Source organism: Tachypleus tridentatus, chromosome 7 (genome assembly GCF_004210375.1).
Source record: "Tachypleus tridentatus isolate NWPU-2018 chromosome 7, ASM421037v1, whole genome shotgun sequence".
NCBI lineage: Eukaryota > Metazoa > Arthropoda > Merostomata > Xiphosura > Limulidae > Tachypleus > Tachypleus tridentatus.
Genome location: NC_134831.1, coordinates 24,362,252 through 24,380,600, shown reverse-complemented (window position 1 = coordinate 24,380,600; position 18,349 = coordinate 24,362,252). Strand labels below are relative to the sequence as shown.

The 18,349-nt window shown below is 32.9% G+C and overlaps 1 protein-coding gene across 2 annotated transcripts in view; it reads left to right on the top strand.

The window, feature by feature from the left end:
- Positions 1 to 18,349, top strand: part of LOC143255316 (uncharacterized) — a 79,006-nt gene that overhangs the window by 10,107 nt on the left and 50,550 nt on the right. For both annotated transcript variants that reach the window (XM_076510781.1, XM_076510782.1), the window contains exon 2: positions 13,267 to 13,392. In XM_076510781.1, coding sequence (XP_076366896.1) covers positions 13,267 to 13,392 — 126 coding nt within the window. The remainder of the gene's footprint in view (positions 1 to 13,266; positions 13,393 to 18,349) is intronic.

The window sequence follows — 18,349 nt, the reverse complement described above, 5'->3', positions numbered from 1 at the left end:
TTCTCAGATTTATAGTATAGCAACTGCAATAAACCATTGATACGTACTGTCTCTTGGCGGGGTGCGTTGGTTACCTTTTTACAAGCATTAGAAGAGATAGAAGCTTTCTAGTGGCACGGCGGTATGTCGCTAATAATTTTTGGTTCAGTACTTTACTAATTTTTCAATTTATTTTTGCTGACGTCAGACTAGTTACGTCCACATAACATGCGAAATTACCCTTTGTCTTCTTTACATTGTACATTCACCTATTTTCAGTTTTACTCACCGTCACTTAAAGATTTAGATATGCAGTTTTCTTGTGTTTTTTTATTTAAGCAATTTTTGTGGTTGCTCAATATTTATAGACAACCTGAATGTAGATTTAACAAGTCTCTAAATATTTGAAATTAGCAGCCCTTCATGATTCTGTTTCATTCCCGTAAACCAAAATTATAAACAGGAACACGGGTTTGAATCCTCGTCACACCAAACATGCTCGCTATTTCAGCCGTGGGGACGTTATAATATAACGGTCAATCCCCTATTCGTTGGTAAAATAGTAGATCAAGCGTTGACGACGAGTAATGATGACTAGCTTTCTTCCCTTTAGTCTTACACTGCTAAATTAGGAACGGCTAGCACAAATAGTCCACGTGTAGCTTTGCGAGAAATTCAAAAAAAACAAACAAACAAACAATGCCGCTAGTATATCACGGATTATTTCTAAAATCTTTCTGTTCCACCACGTTTACAACATAACGATAATTTCTACAAAACATTTTTCACTTACTAAAACTGGAACAGCTTATTCAAAATATACCGTAGAAAACGTTAGGAAGTGTTACGTGGCATTTGAACACAGAAGGCGTTTATAATTTTCATTTTACAGCAATGCGTGTTGACCCATTTATTTCCTTTTTTAAATTTGAGTTAAAACACAAATTATTATTAAGTAAACGGGATATTAAAGCAAATCAAACATTTATGAATGCAAACTCTAAATAGAATTGAAAATAGAAAGTTGCAGACATTTTTGAAGCTTGAATATATTAAACAATCTTAAACAGGAAAAGCGTGCAAAGTGTGGTTTCGCTATTACTTGTATTCCAACTGTAGCTATTAAACCACTTTCTATTTCGCTGTAAATAAAACAATGTATTTCTCTTTTTAAATTTAATAGTGCCCAATGGGTATGCGGTAAGTTCAGGCCGACATCCGGTGTAAGAATTCTCCCGATGGACAGAAAACAGACAGTTCATTTTGTTAGTCTGCTCTGTACAATAAACAAATGTTCAAATTAATTTTAATTTACAGTTCTAGTGTTTATGAATCAGTTTTTGTCATGACATGAAAAGTAATTTTATAAAAAGAAATCAAAATAATACACGAATTTTCATTGGGTACCCAATTTTTAGTGCGTTTTTTTCTAGCTGTAATCAGACATATTTAGCAATTGTACAGAAAGCAAAACAAATGGTGCATACGTTGGTAGATGGCTGCTTCTGAAACAAAGCCTTTATTTACGCATTATGAGTATGCTTTATGGACGAGTCGTTTTTGTCATCTCTATTAAACAAACAATAATGCACATATGTAGCCGCCCAATGACATAGTGCTATATCTGCGGACTTACAATGTTAGAAACCAGGTTTCGATACCCTTGATAGGCAAAACAGAGATAGCCCATTGTGTAGTATTGTACTCAATTACAAACAAACAAGCCTTACTATTGCCACGCCTAGACACTATCTGAAAAGTACATACTGTAATAAAATTACTTTCGCAAAAGTCTCCATAGTACCCGACTCTCCCACATCGTGGTCAAGAATTTTAAAAAATTTATTTGCAGAAGTTTTTGTCTTTCAACAGATGTTCTTGACATAAACATATACTCGCCATATACTCAAAATAAAATAAAAGAAATTTTTTGACAAGGAATCAATCAAGTTTTGCCGTTTGAAATTCCTACACATGTTTGCGTTCTATATCCATCGATTTGGTAATTATTATTACAAAATGAATATGATAGAATACTTTATTCAACAACCCACAACTCATAAATAACGTGTTAATTTTCTTTTAAGTAAAACTAAATTAACGAAACTAATCAACTGTTAAATGGTAAATAAATATATAAAGCAGCATCATTGTGAGTTTAATTAAAAAGCAAAATCACATACAAAGTACAATCATAACCTTACTATATACTGAAACCATTTTTCCATCCCGAACTGAAATCTGAGGGACTCGAGTTCGAATCCCCGTCACACCAAACATGCTCGACCTTTCAGCCGTGGGGGTTTCATAACGTCACTGTCAATCCGTTGGTAAAATAGTAGACCAAGAGTTGGCGGTAGGTGGTGATGATTAGCTTCCTTCCCTCTAGTCTTACACTGCTAAATTAGGGACGGCTAGCACAGATAACCGTCGTGTAGCTTTTCACGAAATTAACAAACAATCCCTAACGCTGTTATCACAAACGCTTTTGGAACCATTTTTTGTTACTCTGACTAAGCTCCTGCTTCGTAATATGATTGAATATTATGCAGTAGAGGATATCCGAAAAAGAAAAATGAATATTTTTTATTATATGAGGTAAAAATAAGTTTCAAATAAAAGTGTCTTCTGAAGGCTAGTAATTTTTATTTAATTTACTTAAATTTCTACATGTATTCTATCATTAGCTATAATCACTTCATTTGTACATTCACATTGTGAGAACACATTTTCAACACAACTGTGAGGATGGATTGACACCATTACAAATACAAAGTTTCAGTTACTCAAAATATCTTGGTTTGTTATTCAAACATAGATTCAATTTTGAAATCGGAAATAAAACACATTCGTAATTAATAATGATAAAAATGTAAATTAAACTAATAATTTATTTAAATACAACTTCCGAGTCTTGAGAAGATATTTAATTTTGAATTTTGTTGTTGTTATCGCAAATAAAGTTATTGATCTTTTTTCCTGGTATATTAAATTGAGGACATCCTGTATAAGAAAATCTCAGTAAGTCATTTATTTCAACTAGATTAAATTACTATGTTGGTTCGAAGTTTCTAGCTTCATGTGATAACGGGCGTCAAATAAATCAATCACAAGAATATACAAAGACTATTCATCAAATTAAAATTACTATGAAAATACATGTACATATTAAACACAGGTTATATCGAAATAAATTATTACAAACAATTTCATGTTAAGATATTTTTTCAGTGATGTCAAAAGCATATAAAGTCTTCAATAAAAGTACAAAACAATTATGCTTGACATACACTTTAGCATATTGAAGATATGTATTTTCCATACTAATATTTAGTTTAAATATTTTATTGAAAAACTAGTTTTATTTCCTACATCAAGAAACTGTTACTACCCATAACATACATTAATTGTATTTATTTAAGAGCTGTTGACATTTTCAATTAGAACTCGATATCGAAAGCTTGGTACTGAGGTGGTAACAGTGTGATAGAGGTGAATTACCACAACTCTGCAAGTTGTATCAAGATCGTACCATCACATTTACAGCAGGTGTTTTTGTATTAGTTATCAAAGTATGATAATAATTTGAAACAACAAATTTAAATATACCAGTTTTGTTCTTTATTATTAACTAGATTCAAAGTAATATAGTTAGGTTCTATAAGCATATATTTCAGAAGCCGCCATCAAGCAATGGCAGATACAAATTTGTGGATTCTAATTACTCGTAAAAAAAAAAAAGACATCTGTCGCATTTCACATGACGATAAGAGGTATGCTTCAACTAGATGTTGAAATAAATAAGTCTAATTTATTTATTAATTCACTTGTCACTCAGTTATACCAGTTTCGGGGAAATTCCACCTCTCATCAGTAACCTTGGACAAGAATAAAAAAAAACAAAGAAAATAACAAGATTAGGTAAGCCTCTTTTGTGGCCTGTGTATTATACGTAAGGCCTTTCTAGTTGTTAAGCACCTCGTACCCCAGTGGCACAGCGGTATGTCTGCGGACTTGCACCTCTAAAACCGGGTTTCAGTATCCTCATTATGTAGCGTCGTACTCAATTCCAAGCCACCACTACTTGTTACGTACCTCACCAAAATTAACTTGTGTTTACATACGATTTGGAAGATATGTAGCATTGATATTACTAATATATTCTTCTATAGTGGATTAATAATAATTTTAGTGCAAGATGCAGTTTAATTGGTTATATTTGTGACAGTAGAAATTTCAACACTGGTGTGACGCAAAGGTTAAGCAAAACTAGGATGAAGGAACAAACATATGCATTTTCAACTGAAACTAGTTTGATAATCTTTAGAAGAAATACTTGTGTAGGGTTAAAGAGAGGACGAACCGATCAGACAGAAAATTTAACTTCATTAAAAGTTTCGCTGGCATCATGACTATTTCTTTGTTTTCCGCTTTTAATTATAAGCTTGACATAACACTGCTTTAGTACAACGCCAAATCTATTAATAGGAAAAGTCTAGAATTTTCACCCCGACAATATTAATAAACATAAGCACAACATTATATTTCAGGTTAACTATACATTACACATTCTCCCAATGCACTTCAACAAGAAACACGTTTGGTGTTGGTACTTGAAAACCTGAATAAGCAGGTTGGCAGCCATGTTTAACTGTAAATGGGTTATTATTTCAGCCTTTCAGGTTTTGCATCTTTATTTGCAAAGAAAATAGGTAGAAAAATATTCGTTTTAGCTTGAAAATATATTCGACATTATAAGTAACATTTTTAAAATTGGCATCTTCATTTAAACTAAATAAGTACTTTTTGTTTCCTTACTAATTCTACGTTATAAAGACCAAATACTATGTATTAATACATTAATTCTCTCAATTAGGGCTCCGTCAATTTTAACAGGACAAGTGATATCGTTGTTTCTTTGTTTTATGAATTTTGCGCAAAGTTACACGAGTGCTATCTGCTCTAGTCGTTCCTAATTTAGCAGTGTAATACTAAAGGGAAGGCAGCTAGTCATAACCACCCACCATTAACTCTTGGGCTACTCTTTTACCAATGAATAGTGGGATTTATCGTATCATTATAACACACCACGGCTGAAAAGGCGAGCAATTTTGGTGTGACGGGGATTCGAACCCATTACCCTAAGATTACGAGTCGAGCGTTCTAGCCAATTGGCCTCATGACTTCTTTGTACTTGTTTAAAGCCTTTATAGATTTAATATTCCTAACATTCAATACACTGTATATATCTTCACAAAATTTGGCAGTCTTTCAAATAACGTTACAAGTCTTCCACATGCAAAAAGTAATATTTTTTCAGTTAAGTATTTTTCATAAACTAAAATAAATATTTGTCTACAAATATACTGAGTAATTCTTTTGTGTAGTTCGTATGCAAAGTAATTTTCATCTTAAGATTAATAATACCTTCACTCATCTCAAAAACATCAAATCTCATTTGTGTAATTTCTAAAAACCTCTCATTACATTTCAAATTTTTTCAGTAAAACTTTATAATTTATACATTATTTTCTATACTCTATTTCAAAACTGGATTGATCAATTTAACCGATCTCGTAACTACGACAGATAAATAAATAAATATAAATCACCTTTTATTCTTCCTAGAATGACTTCAAATTGTAACATAGAACTACATTCGTTTATTCTTAGTAGCATTAAGCTCGTAACAGTAAACATCTAGTTATAATTATTTTTTTATTGTTTTATTGCCCTTTTGATTGGCCTTTTAATCGTGTCTAACAAGTGTTTACACAATTTTTTATTGTAAATAGCTCGGGTCATTGCATTACTAGGAGTAGCTTGCGTACGTGTCTCGGGAAATATGTTTATTATGTTATTATTATCATTACTAATTATTGTTACCTAATATACCCTTAACTAACATAAAGAATCCATATTTTTACATTTTAGTTACTTGTATAATAAAGAAGAAAGTCGGAGAGACATAACCCTACTCTTTTAATACTATTGGTAGTAATGCACTAAATAATTCTTATTTAATTAAATAATATACCAAAGAACATAGATTAACAACACGCAAAATATAAATAATTTCCCCGAACTATCACGACTTTTCTAGATTTCTAAGAATGCAACAAGACCTATTACACATTCATCGAAGATCGTTGTCAAGTTTCTCAGAAGAACGAATTTTGTACTGACAATTATTTATTCAGAACGCAAAATTATACAGTACGTCATTTTATAGACTGAAAACCTTGAATTTTTATCGGTTATAGGTATTATATAATTTAACGTAACAGAGAACTACTAATAAACCTGAAAGAAAGAATCTGACAACAAGTGCGGAAGAAGAAGTCTGGTTTTCTGTTCTATAGCTCTGTAACCAAACAAATTTGAAGGCTATTATTATTTGTCTGAGGAACGACGATTTTGTAATGAGTAATTTACATTTAATTTCTTACTTTTCTTAGGTGTAGTGGATAAAATAGAGAAGCCTAGATGCTCAGAGAAAATGTATGACGCGTGTTACAGTAGGGGAAATTGATTTATTTCAATATTGACTTGTAAAATTAAGAACTTAAAACTTGAATACTATTAAAATGTAGATTAGCAACTAAGATTTTACGATATACTAATTGGTTTAACGTAAACAAAAAGCAGGTTAGTAAAAATTTGAATATAAGACACTAAAACTGTGTGCCAGTAAATGATACGCGGGGTGAGTGGGTTAAAAAAGTCGGTTTGCAACATTTATTCATTCTAAAATCATTTGAATCATTCTGAAAGAATGCTTATCACTAATTTAATAATTTTATACATTTCCCCACCATTTATATTTAATTCATTATAAAAGAACAATGTCATGAAATAAGTAAAGTTACTGTTTAACTCTTTTAATTGTAAATCATGATATTTCTAGATTTTTTCTGATGGTTTACAAAACTGGATGGTGTTCTATATATGCAAAGTGTTATTAAAGGAAATTGTTTCTCAATGTGTCTCAACATGCTATTATGTCATGAATAAAATGTTTACTAAGTGCTATACAACAATTAAATTTTCATTTTCACTAGTTTAGTTCAGTGCTACTGTAGTTCCACGTATGACAACATCGTCAATGTCCAGATTTAATTGTTCACTCCATTATTTTGCATAGTTTAAAAAGTGTTATAATACATTTTGCTACAGCTTAAAATAATAAATGAGTGATTTACTGCTAATTCATCTATTTTCTATAGAATGTTTCCTTGAACATTAAAATTGCATGAAACCTTGAGGCTCTCTGACAATATTATGAAGTCGTCACTGACAATCTCCTTTCTAAACACAACAAAAGAAAACTTGTTAAAATATGAAATACATTTCTAAACTGTTCATAGCTTCTTTCAGGAAGTGTTCTGCAAGACACTTACTCTTTTCCTTTCACAAATAAAGCATACATATTATTTGAATGAAATAATTATTATAAGCGATAATTTATTTTTTCTACAACTAAATATAATGAGCGACTTACTGTTTAATTTTACTACGATCTAAAATACAAACTTGCACACACCTTTGAGACTGTCTAGTTTCAAGATAGCTATTGGTAACTCACGTGCATACGATTTGGACACTGACGTCTTTTTGTAAGAAGAGAGGGGCGAATAAATATTCATCTTGGTCACGGTTCGACATGTTTAGTAATGATGGCTAACGATCAGCTTGGTTTTAGAATATACAGAGGGCGGGATGTCAAGTTTATAAAATCTTTCTAACATTTAGTGTTAGCTAAAACAGATAACACTTTCATTTGAACATGCTGGGCTCACTCTGATAAAACTGAAGAGCTCTGTCCAAACTGTAGCATGGACGATACTGATAGTTCTTTATGTGTATATATACTTGTGCGTTATATTTGTAAAATTATATTTAAACGACAAATCTGTGAGTTCAAGATCATGAACGGAAAGTGGTAACTCAAAAGTATCAAATCATTTTATATTGTACCATCAAATATTGAGAATGTAGTGAAACTATAGTTAGGCTTTTGTATTATGTAAAGATCAGAGACTGATTTCATGTACACATTAAATGTTGTATAGCTTCTAAAATAAAGAAAATTTGGAGTTGGAGAACGGTTAATGCTACAACAAGTTATATACGGCAGGTATTGCTACATTTCCCCGGCATGGCCTGGTGGGTTACGACGATCGACTCGTAATCTAAGGGTCGCGGGTTCGAATCCCCGTCGCACCAAACATGCTTGCCCTTTCAGCTGTGGAGGCGTTATAATGTGACGGTCAATCCCACTATTCGTTGGTAAAAGAGTAGTCCACGAGTTGGCGGTGGGTGGTGATGACTAGCTGCCTTCCCTGTTGTCTTATACTGTTAAATTAGGGACGGCTAGCGCAGATAGCCCTCGTGTAGTTTTGCGCAAAATTAAAAAAAAACAACAAAAACAATTATTACATTTAGCTGTAAACAAGTATTTCATGAACTGAGATATTTTCGTAAATATAACATTAGTATATTCTAAAGTTTTGTTCGGAAATGTTTCTACATGTTTTTTAGTTAGATAATTTAACTTGCATATATTAATAATATTACATCGAGTTACGATGAAACATAATAGGTTTTCTATGTCAGATATAAATGGAGATTTGCTCATATAATTAGAATCTGATAGTCATGAAATGTAATTTGTCATAAAACAATAAGCTAGACATATATATTTCAGTAATTTACGAAGAGAGACGTTTTCGTAAATACTATGTTACTGTATCTTAAAGTTTGTTAACGGATGTTTCAGTATGTATTATACTTAAGAGTGAGATTTTACTTACATTTTCCAAAGACAGTATATCAGGTTACAATAAGAAGTAGTTTTGTATAAGAACATTACAGAGCACTGATATGTACAATTTTTAACTGAAAGGATAAGTAATGTTACCGTAATAGTTTCAATATCTGTGTGATAATATCTGCTTTGAAATCGTTGACAAATTGTTTTTTCTCTCAAATTTTATATGAATAGTTTGCATTAAATCATTTAATAATTTATGTAACGACGTGTCTTTAGTAAATGTTTCATGTTAATTCAGTTTGTTTTTAGATATTTGACAGTTAATATAATTACGGATTTCACGTGCATGATATATTTATATATTTTATAAAATAAAGAAAAATGATTACTTTGGACAATGCCCCTAATGTTTCATTTATGATGATAAATAAAATGTTAGAAGAGATATTTTTATACTGTACTGTGTGTCAGTATTTTATAAACTAAAATGTTTCCGTAAAAAGCAAGTTGCTGTATCATAAAGTTTTGTTAATAAATGTTTCAGTATACTTCTTAAATATGTGATTCTTACATATATTAATGATATTACATCGAGTTATGACGAAACATGAGTTTTCTATATTAAATATAAATGGAGAATTGTTAGCAACCGATATTTATAAGGCGTAATTTATCATGAAAACTTGGCATGTATAAATCAGTAATTTATCAACTGAAACGATTTTGTAAGTAGCATGTTTGTGTATTTTGAAGTTTTGTTAATAAAATATGTGTGATACTTAAGTGTGAGAGTTTACTTAAACATGCTAAAAATAATGTATTAGTCTAAGGTGAGAAGTGAGTTTCATATCAGAAAATCACAGAATTTTCATTTCTACCTGGTGATTTTTGTACATTTGATTTTTAATAAAGCGTAAATTAAAGATAATTTTTGTTACGGTATCAGGTAGTGTATGTGTGTGTTCAAATCTTCGAAGAATAATAACTTGATCTGTTACTAAAGATTCTTTTACGATTATAATTGTCAATTCTTGTGAACGTGTTTGTCAGTACAACCTGGAAACAACCGTGTTACCACACACGTACATAATGTGTAATTAGATCTCGTACATTTTAAATGTTTATATATTATAAGTAAATGTTATAAAATCGATTCAATTCTAAATTTCATTTTAAAAAAATATTCTTTGCTGACTAAAACAAACTGATCACTTATCAGGCACGGAATCTGATAAATGTAAACTGTCCCATCAGATACTGACAATATACAGTTATTGTTTCGTAACATTATGTAATATACCATGCTTACTGACTTTTAAATTTTAGTGCTATAAAAAAATCTCTAATTAATGTATGGTGACCATTAGTATAACTTAGTGCTTGTTTCCGATATTTAATATATTCTAAATACATAAATAGCAACAGTGTAATATAACTAATGATATATGTCCCTGTGAATATGATTTTAAACGTTAGTTTACGGTGTATGTTGGTCTGGTATGGCCAGGTGGTAAAGGCACTCGACTCGTAATCCGAGGATCGCGGGTTCGAATCCTTGTCACACCAAACATGCTCGCCTTTTCAGCTGTGGGGGCTGAAATCCCACTATTCGTTGATAAAAGAGTAACCTAAGAGTTGGCGGTGGGTGGTGATGACTAGGTGCCTTCCATCTAGTCTTACACTCCTAAATTAGGGACGGCTAGCGCAGATAGCTCTTGTGTTGCTTTGCGCGAAATTCAAAAACAAACTGTGTATGTTCCTGTGAATATGATTCCAAACGTTAGTGTACGGTATATCTTTTAACTAATATTAGTGTAGGCGTAAATGTACAATATATCTTTCTGTGAATATGATTGTAAATGTATGGTATATCTTCCTGTGAATAGAAAATACGCAACCTAGTTAACTAAAGGATGAATATTTGTTGTAAAAATTCTTATCAATGGTACAAACGTAGCTAGCAGATTGGCCGCTAAGTTTTATTTCATTATTTAAGTCGCATGCTTAATCTTTTTTTTTTTCCTGCTGCATATTCTTTTCACACCTAAGGTGTTTTTGATTATATTATGAATTCATGTCAATACACACCACGCACTATAGTAAATAAAAAAAACAAACGACAATGTTATTCGGAACATACCTATACTTTACAGAACTAACCAGATTCTTTAAAATCTATGGTGATGGGTTTTTTACTCTCTTAAACAGAATTAATAGTAATAACCTTTATAGTAATACCGTGGAAACTAGATTAGCAGTTTCTTCTCATCAACCGCATGCATGCGATAAAGTCGTGACAAGCATCATTATTAACGTTAGTATCACGTGATACTCAACTCCTTTTTTAATTAGGAGACGTTTATAAAATTTATCAAATTTATGCTTAATAGTTGCCAATGAATAATAACTGTCCACCGCTATGATTCGTTTGAAAACATGAGCTAGAAACTGCTAACTTAATTTGTTTAGTCTAATTAATACTTTCAACGTGAACCAATGCTTTCACCATGGTTTGGCTGCTCGAAGTAAGCTGTCTTGTAATCCAAGTGACAAAAAAAAAAAAATCATCTTTACTCTTATGTGAAACAGTTGTAAAAATTTCAGAGTGGTTGCACTTGTGACTTTTTGCGTAGGCATGCGCAAAAGTTTGGTCAAAATTGAGCAGATTTTTATGTTGAAAAACTTCGCACATGCGACTTATGTTTAGATCATATCTGACACCTTATTGTAGACTGTAAAGATTTATAAGTATCTCAGATTTGAGAAGAAATGAATGTTAAACATGTTTTTTTATCAAATAAAATTTCCGTATTTTCGGTGCGAAGTAAAATAAATTTGATCAACATTGGAGGTTTTTATGTATCGTGCATTTCTTAATATATTGCCTTGAAATTTGGAACATGAAATAAAGACCCAGTGGAGCATATATGTTGAAAATAAATAGTAGTTTGGATTTCCACAGTCCGAGCTACAGCAAGTGGAAACTGTCACCCCTGCTAATGACACACAGTGTGTCCTGCATGATGTTTTTACCACACGGTTATATGATACTTATATCTTTATTTTAATAGTAATGTACTTTCTTTTCATTGAATGGAAGTTCGCCTTGAACTAAATATACAGATGCTAAAGATGTCCCTGATACATAAGTTCATCTTGGAGATAAATCTAATCAAACAAACTTTTGATCACTTTCTAGAATTACAACAACAAAGAAAGTAGAAATTAAACAAAATATCTTTCTTGAGACTTTACAAAAATAATTTTTGTTGAAGAAAAAAGTGTTTATTTATTTCTGTGATGCTCTTTGAATTCATTGGAGCTGATTGTTAAAGCAGGTTCTGAATCTAAAAGAGAAAATGAAATTATCTTGCATATTCTGAGAAATTACAAGTAGGTATATTAAACGTAAAACAAATCCAAAAGAAAAACGTATTGCAAGACATTATTTTTCAAATCAGTAGTTTGAATTTCATCCTTACATGAAGTGGAGGTTAGGGTACTCGAATCGCAATGTAAATGTTGAAAAACGTCTACCAAATATTTGGTGTCTGAGTATAATCTTAGCTTTCATCATTCATGTAGTTAACCTTAAAATACTATCTATATGACTATTTTACTGTAGAGTAACATTTTACGACTGGAAATTCTGGTTCTATTCGTTTTGCCAGTGAGAAAGCTAGTAACGTAAGAATTTTATTATCCGTGTAAATAATAGATGACTCAGTTTGTTTTGTCATTATTAGCCGGATCAAGCTATATTTTAACTTTATTTCTGTGTTGTTTGGTTTCTTTCCTTAAGTCCAGTAGCTTACACTAGTTTACTTTTTTATAAGATGGTGTACTTGACTTACTAAATTATACAGTATATCTTAAAGCTTTACAAATTTTGCATATAATAATAATAATGAAATAGATAATCAAAGATCGTGTCAGTGGAGGTAGGACAACTATGGCAGATAATTTTTCATATCTAGCTTCCAATGACCTGTAGATAAGAAAATCCAAATAGTTTTGCATTGCTTTATTAGGGACCATTATGCCATCCCCTACACAGAAAGTACTAATGCAACTTCGATATTTATATCAATTGTGAAAAAGCTCGATTTGCTTGGGTGTTTCAGTTACTACAAGGATTTGCACGTGATATCTTACAGAGTCAAAGCATGTGTAACATAAATTGTGAGACGACAGTCATGTTATAACAACTATATGACCCAGCATGGCCAGGTGGTTAAGGCACTCGACTCTTAATCCGAGGGTTGCAGATACAAATTTCTTTGACACCAGTTATGCTCGCCCTTTCAACTGTGAGGGCGTTATAATGTTACGGTCAATCCCACTATTTGTTAGTAAAAAATTAGCCCAAGAGTTGGCGTTGGTTGGTGATGACTAGCTGCCTTCCCTCTAGTCTTACACTGCTAAATTAGAGACGGCTAGCGCAGATAGCCCTCATGTAGCTTTGCGTGAAGTTCAGAAACAAACAACTACATGTAATTTCTTCTATATTCCAGTTTCTGCAAGTCCCATTTCCTGTAAAGAAGGTACAGAATTTTCATGTCGAACGAATTCCTCAATTTGTATTCTTCTCACTGAGTTGCGTGATGGAAAACCGGACTGTCCCGACAAATCTGATGAAGGTAAGCCTTTAATATCTCTGTTTAATATCTACTACCTTGTGTAGTCAATGATGCAGTTGTTTCAGTGAAATAGATGCACGAGTGATCTGATTAATTAAAGTATTTAATTTCTTTTCTAAACTGGTTTATAAATCGAAGTTACCAAACATTTCTATAATATTGTAGCTCGCTTAGAGCAAAAGGTTGATATTTGATCTTTTATTCATATAATGTTTTAGTTGTTACAGGAATTTGTATAGCAAAGAGAATGTGAGGACTAGATGTTAAATATATCACCATTTCAAAACAGCAGTTTTAAGATATATTGCAATCAGCACCTAAATTATATGTGAAAAATCTTACAAACATTAATATCCAATAAATAAAGATTTCTTAATAATAGGTTTTCGCCAATCATTCTTTAGTTCCATATAACAATGTGATCATATTTTCACGACTTGAGCTTGTAAAAAGTAAAACCATCAGATATCAAACGAAACTAACTTAAACTATATTTATAAAGAAAAATGATTGAACAGATTATTAAATAGGTCATATTAGTTAGCCTTCCACTATTTAAACTATTCTATAAATGATGATAATCTTGTATATTAAATGTTATATTACAATATTAAAACGATTGAAACAGTATCATGATGAAGTTTATTTTTTATATTATAATAAACTGAGTAGTTGAAGAAAATGTAAGTGGCTGTGTTTGTTTGTTTGGTTTTCTGTTTGCATTTAGATATTGTATGACTTAAAATAAAGTAGGTACATGTTGATATTTAATGAGTGACGTTTTCAGTTGTATTACATTATGCTCGCAGTGTTAACGTTTTGTGATAAAAAAGTTTGTGAGTTTGTATATTAAGTAGAAACAAATAATCGAAATTATATTGCTTCATAAATAATGTACAGTCTTTGAGCAGTGTAATTAATTATAATTTTGTCTCAACGTACTCAGTTGTCCAGTACACTTATTACGTTATGTCATCCAGAAAAGATTTAACGAGAGTCTTAGTTGTTAGCTATATTTCATGTTGGACCTATAGCAATTTAGTTATTAGATCTAAATTCGAAGAAGTCGGTCATACTGTTATTAATTTTTCTATTTGGTTATATTAATGTAAAAATGCCAACCGAAATACTTTGAATCATGTTTTACAATATTTACGATATTTCTAAGGCTGTAGAACAATGCATCACTTCAAGAAACAACTCTGTGGCTAAAAATATATTTGATACTTTTGACAAAAATGACATTTGTAGCTACAGTAATGTAACATGCGTGTTAAACACAATCGTGAGTTCGAAATTTATCTGACCACTGATTTTAGTTTTTTTAAAGAATATTTATACATAAAATTCCTGATTCGAATTATTGACATATTTATTAGTTTCTTTTATTGATTTATGCCAGCAATGTCAAATATATAAGTTGTTTAGTTTAAAATACTTTTCCGAATTACGTTATTTTCTTTTACTGTAAAAACTATTTTCAATTTATTATCATCATATCACTAACACCAAGCAGGTTGACGCTCTATAACAATGGTGCTCAAACTTTTTGAGTCAGGTGCCACAAACACACTTCTCGTAACCGTTGGGGGCCACATAAAGGTGAAGATTAAAATTGTCCCACAGTTGTTTCACACAAGATGGACATCACATTTAAGAACACACAAATAACGATTGCATCAAAGAGTTTGCACATTATTCTAAGAAATGTTATGATACGTCAAGTGTCACAAAGTCAGTGCGATGGATGGTGCTGCATGTCATCTACGAGCTTAGAAATGTCCGGCTTGATGTTTGACGTTGAAAGACGCAAGACTGCTTCCAGATGATTATCAGTCAGCTGATTGCGAGTGTTGATTTTGTTCAGTTTCATATGCGAAAAAGCCTGTCCGCAGCAGTATGTGCTCCCAAACATGCTGGTGTGGACAAGTGCGTTCTCTTTCAGATTAGCAAATGTATCAGGCAACGTTTTGTAGAAGTCAAGCAAACTATTTTCTCGGTAAATAGCACGCAGTTCATCAGATGTCTGGATATCAGTAAGTTCGAGCTGATTCTGCTGAAAAGTCATCCACTTACACACTGAGCAGATCAGCAAAAAGTTTAATCAACAATCTGCATCGGTCAAAGTCATGAAACCGTGAGTTCAAGGATTGAAACAAGGTATCTAGCTTCCCAACACAAACTTGTGTGTCAATGTCCTGGTTCTTCTGTAGCTGTCACTGAAAAGTGGGAAAGTGCACGACGTTGCCTGACGCTGCTTGCTGCCGGAACAACTGCAACTTTGTTCTGAAAGCTGAGACGTGATTTGCAAGCTGACAGACAAACTGATTTTTGCCTTGCAACTTCAAATTCAGATCATTAAAGTGTTGTATCATGTCGACCAGAAAGGTCAAGTTAGCTTGCCATGCTGGATCAGTCATGGAAATCACTTCTGTGTCTTTGTTCTTGCTTCTGAGGAATTCTATCACCTCATCAATCAACTCCCAGAATCTTCTGAGCATTTTCCCTCGACTCAGCAAGCGTACTTCACAGTGATACACAAGGTCACCATAGTCTGTATTAATTTCTTCAAGAAGACTTCGAAACTGACGAAGTTCTTTACTGCATAGGCTCTGTTGGTGAATAATACAGTGCAATTTCACCAACTGTCTGTTCTGCTTAACTCGATGCTTTATTAACAGTGCTACCAGCCCGCTACTTTCTCCAGCCATGGCTAGTGCTCCATCAGTTTTCACACTTACCAGTTTCGTAAAATCCAATGAAACACTACTACACAGTCGTACTGTCTCTTCGAATAGAGCAGACCCAGTTGTCTGACCCATCATGGAACCTATGCCAATTAGTGCCTCTGTGATATCAAACGATGGCGACACAACACGAACAAAAACTAGTAGCTGTGCTGTTGAACTGATTTCAGTCGACTCGTCTGCTGCCAAAGAGAAGTAGACAAAGTTGGCTGCTTTACTTGTAAGCTGCCTTGTCACGTCTGTTGAGAGGTGTGAGATTCTTCGTTGAACTGTCATACGATTCAAAGCCACCGTCTGTAGCTTGCGAACTGCTTCCTGACACAACTTTTTCGATGCAGTAATCATACATTGCTTGACAAAATCATATCAGTGAACGGTCGGCCAGATTTCGCTATCATCAACGAAATATCGTTACTGACCTCATACGCTGCACTTAAATCTGCTGACTGCTTTGAGAAAACGTTCTGCTGGTGATTCAGCGACCGCCACAGAGATTCAATTCGAGCTGTTTGTTAATCACCTACAACGTTGTGGAAATCTTTATGCTTCGATTCATAATGACGCCTTATATTGAATACCTTCGCCACTGCTACTGTCGAATGACACAGTTGACAAATCACGTTCTTCTGTTGTTGAACAAAACAGTATTGCACAGTCCAATCATCATGAAACTGCCTGTTTTCGTCGTCAACTTTTCTTTTACGATTAGCTGCCATTTTTGTTACAAAATAATATCAAAATAGGGCTCGTAAGTAAATCTCAAAGAACAATTGGAACGCGTGAGATTTCGTAATTACGGAAATCCTACGTAATTGCACCAATGATTAAATGCCTATGCATTAACGAGATTTGCTTATTAAATTTTCTTTATTGATCGACACAAATATGGAACCATCCAGTATCTAATCTAATGCATATTCTTCTATAGCGCTTAATCTTCGCGCAGGCGCGAATTCTAAGCACGCGAACTCTCTATGTTTGACTTTCCCGTCAGACATCGCGGGCCGAACTTTGTGCACCACTGCTCTATAACGTAATCGGAAACAACAGTTTACTGAAATAATGAAACGATGACATTTAATGTCCTCTGTTTACCAAGTAGTCTGTAAAATATAAATTGGAGAGTTAAACCATCTTTCTGACTGAACATGAAGTACATTTTATAATCACCATTTCTTTACACTTAAAAAAACGTTCAGTTGTGTTGGTTTGTGTATCTGTGTGGGTACCAGTGAACAAAGTAACCTTTAAAAGACGTGGTTTTGAAGGTTATTAGGTTTCTTAGTGGGACCAGACCATTATACATGAATTAGGGCTTTTGCTATATTTTACCTTAGATAATTTCTGGAAGCAGAAAAAATACCAAAAGCTGACGTCATTTTCAAGGTCACAAAGGGGAATTTAGCTTCTTGCAGCTCTGAGAAATCAACATTATATTAAGCTTCTTGCAGGTCTGAGGAATCAACATTATATTAAGCCTCTTGTAGCTCCTATATTAAATAGGTCTTCTATTTAAGAATATTATTAACGAACTGCAGTTTCTGGAAGTAAAAAAAAAAGCTTTACTGTTCTCTTCCTCATCATCGGCCCTGCATGGCCAAGCGTGTTAAGGCGTTCGACTCGTAATCCGAGGGTCGCGGGTTCGTATCCCGGTCGCACCAAACATGCTCGCCCCTTTCAGCCGTGGGGGCGTTATAATGTAACGGTCAATCCCACTATTCGTTGGTAAAAGAGTAGCCCAAGAGTTGGCGGTGGGTGGTGATGACTAGCTGCCTTCCTTATAGTCTTACACTGCTAAATTAGGGACGGCTAGCACAGATAGCCCTCGAGTAGCTTTGTGCGAAATTCAAAACAAACAATCCTCATCATCGTTTGATATTACCAACTGGTACTTTTCAGTACGCATACATTAAGGCAGGTATTTTACAATAGATGGCAGCACAAATCTCGAACATAATGCTACTTTTTGCACACTGAACCTATAACATGATGTCATATGCAGCACGTTATGTAATTGAAGTTCTTACATCTTGGATAATATCTCTAATTAACCTATTAGGAGCATAGAATTTTTAACTATTCCCAAAATTGTATGAATGATATTTCCAGTTTTCTTTTAGAAGCCTTATAGAATGTTGTAGTTATGTCTGATAAATTATCAGGAGAGCAACTCTAAGATACGCGAGGATAAAATTGTGCTTTATGTGTAA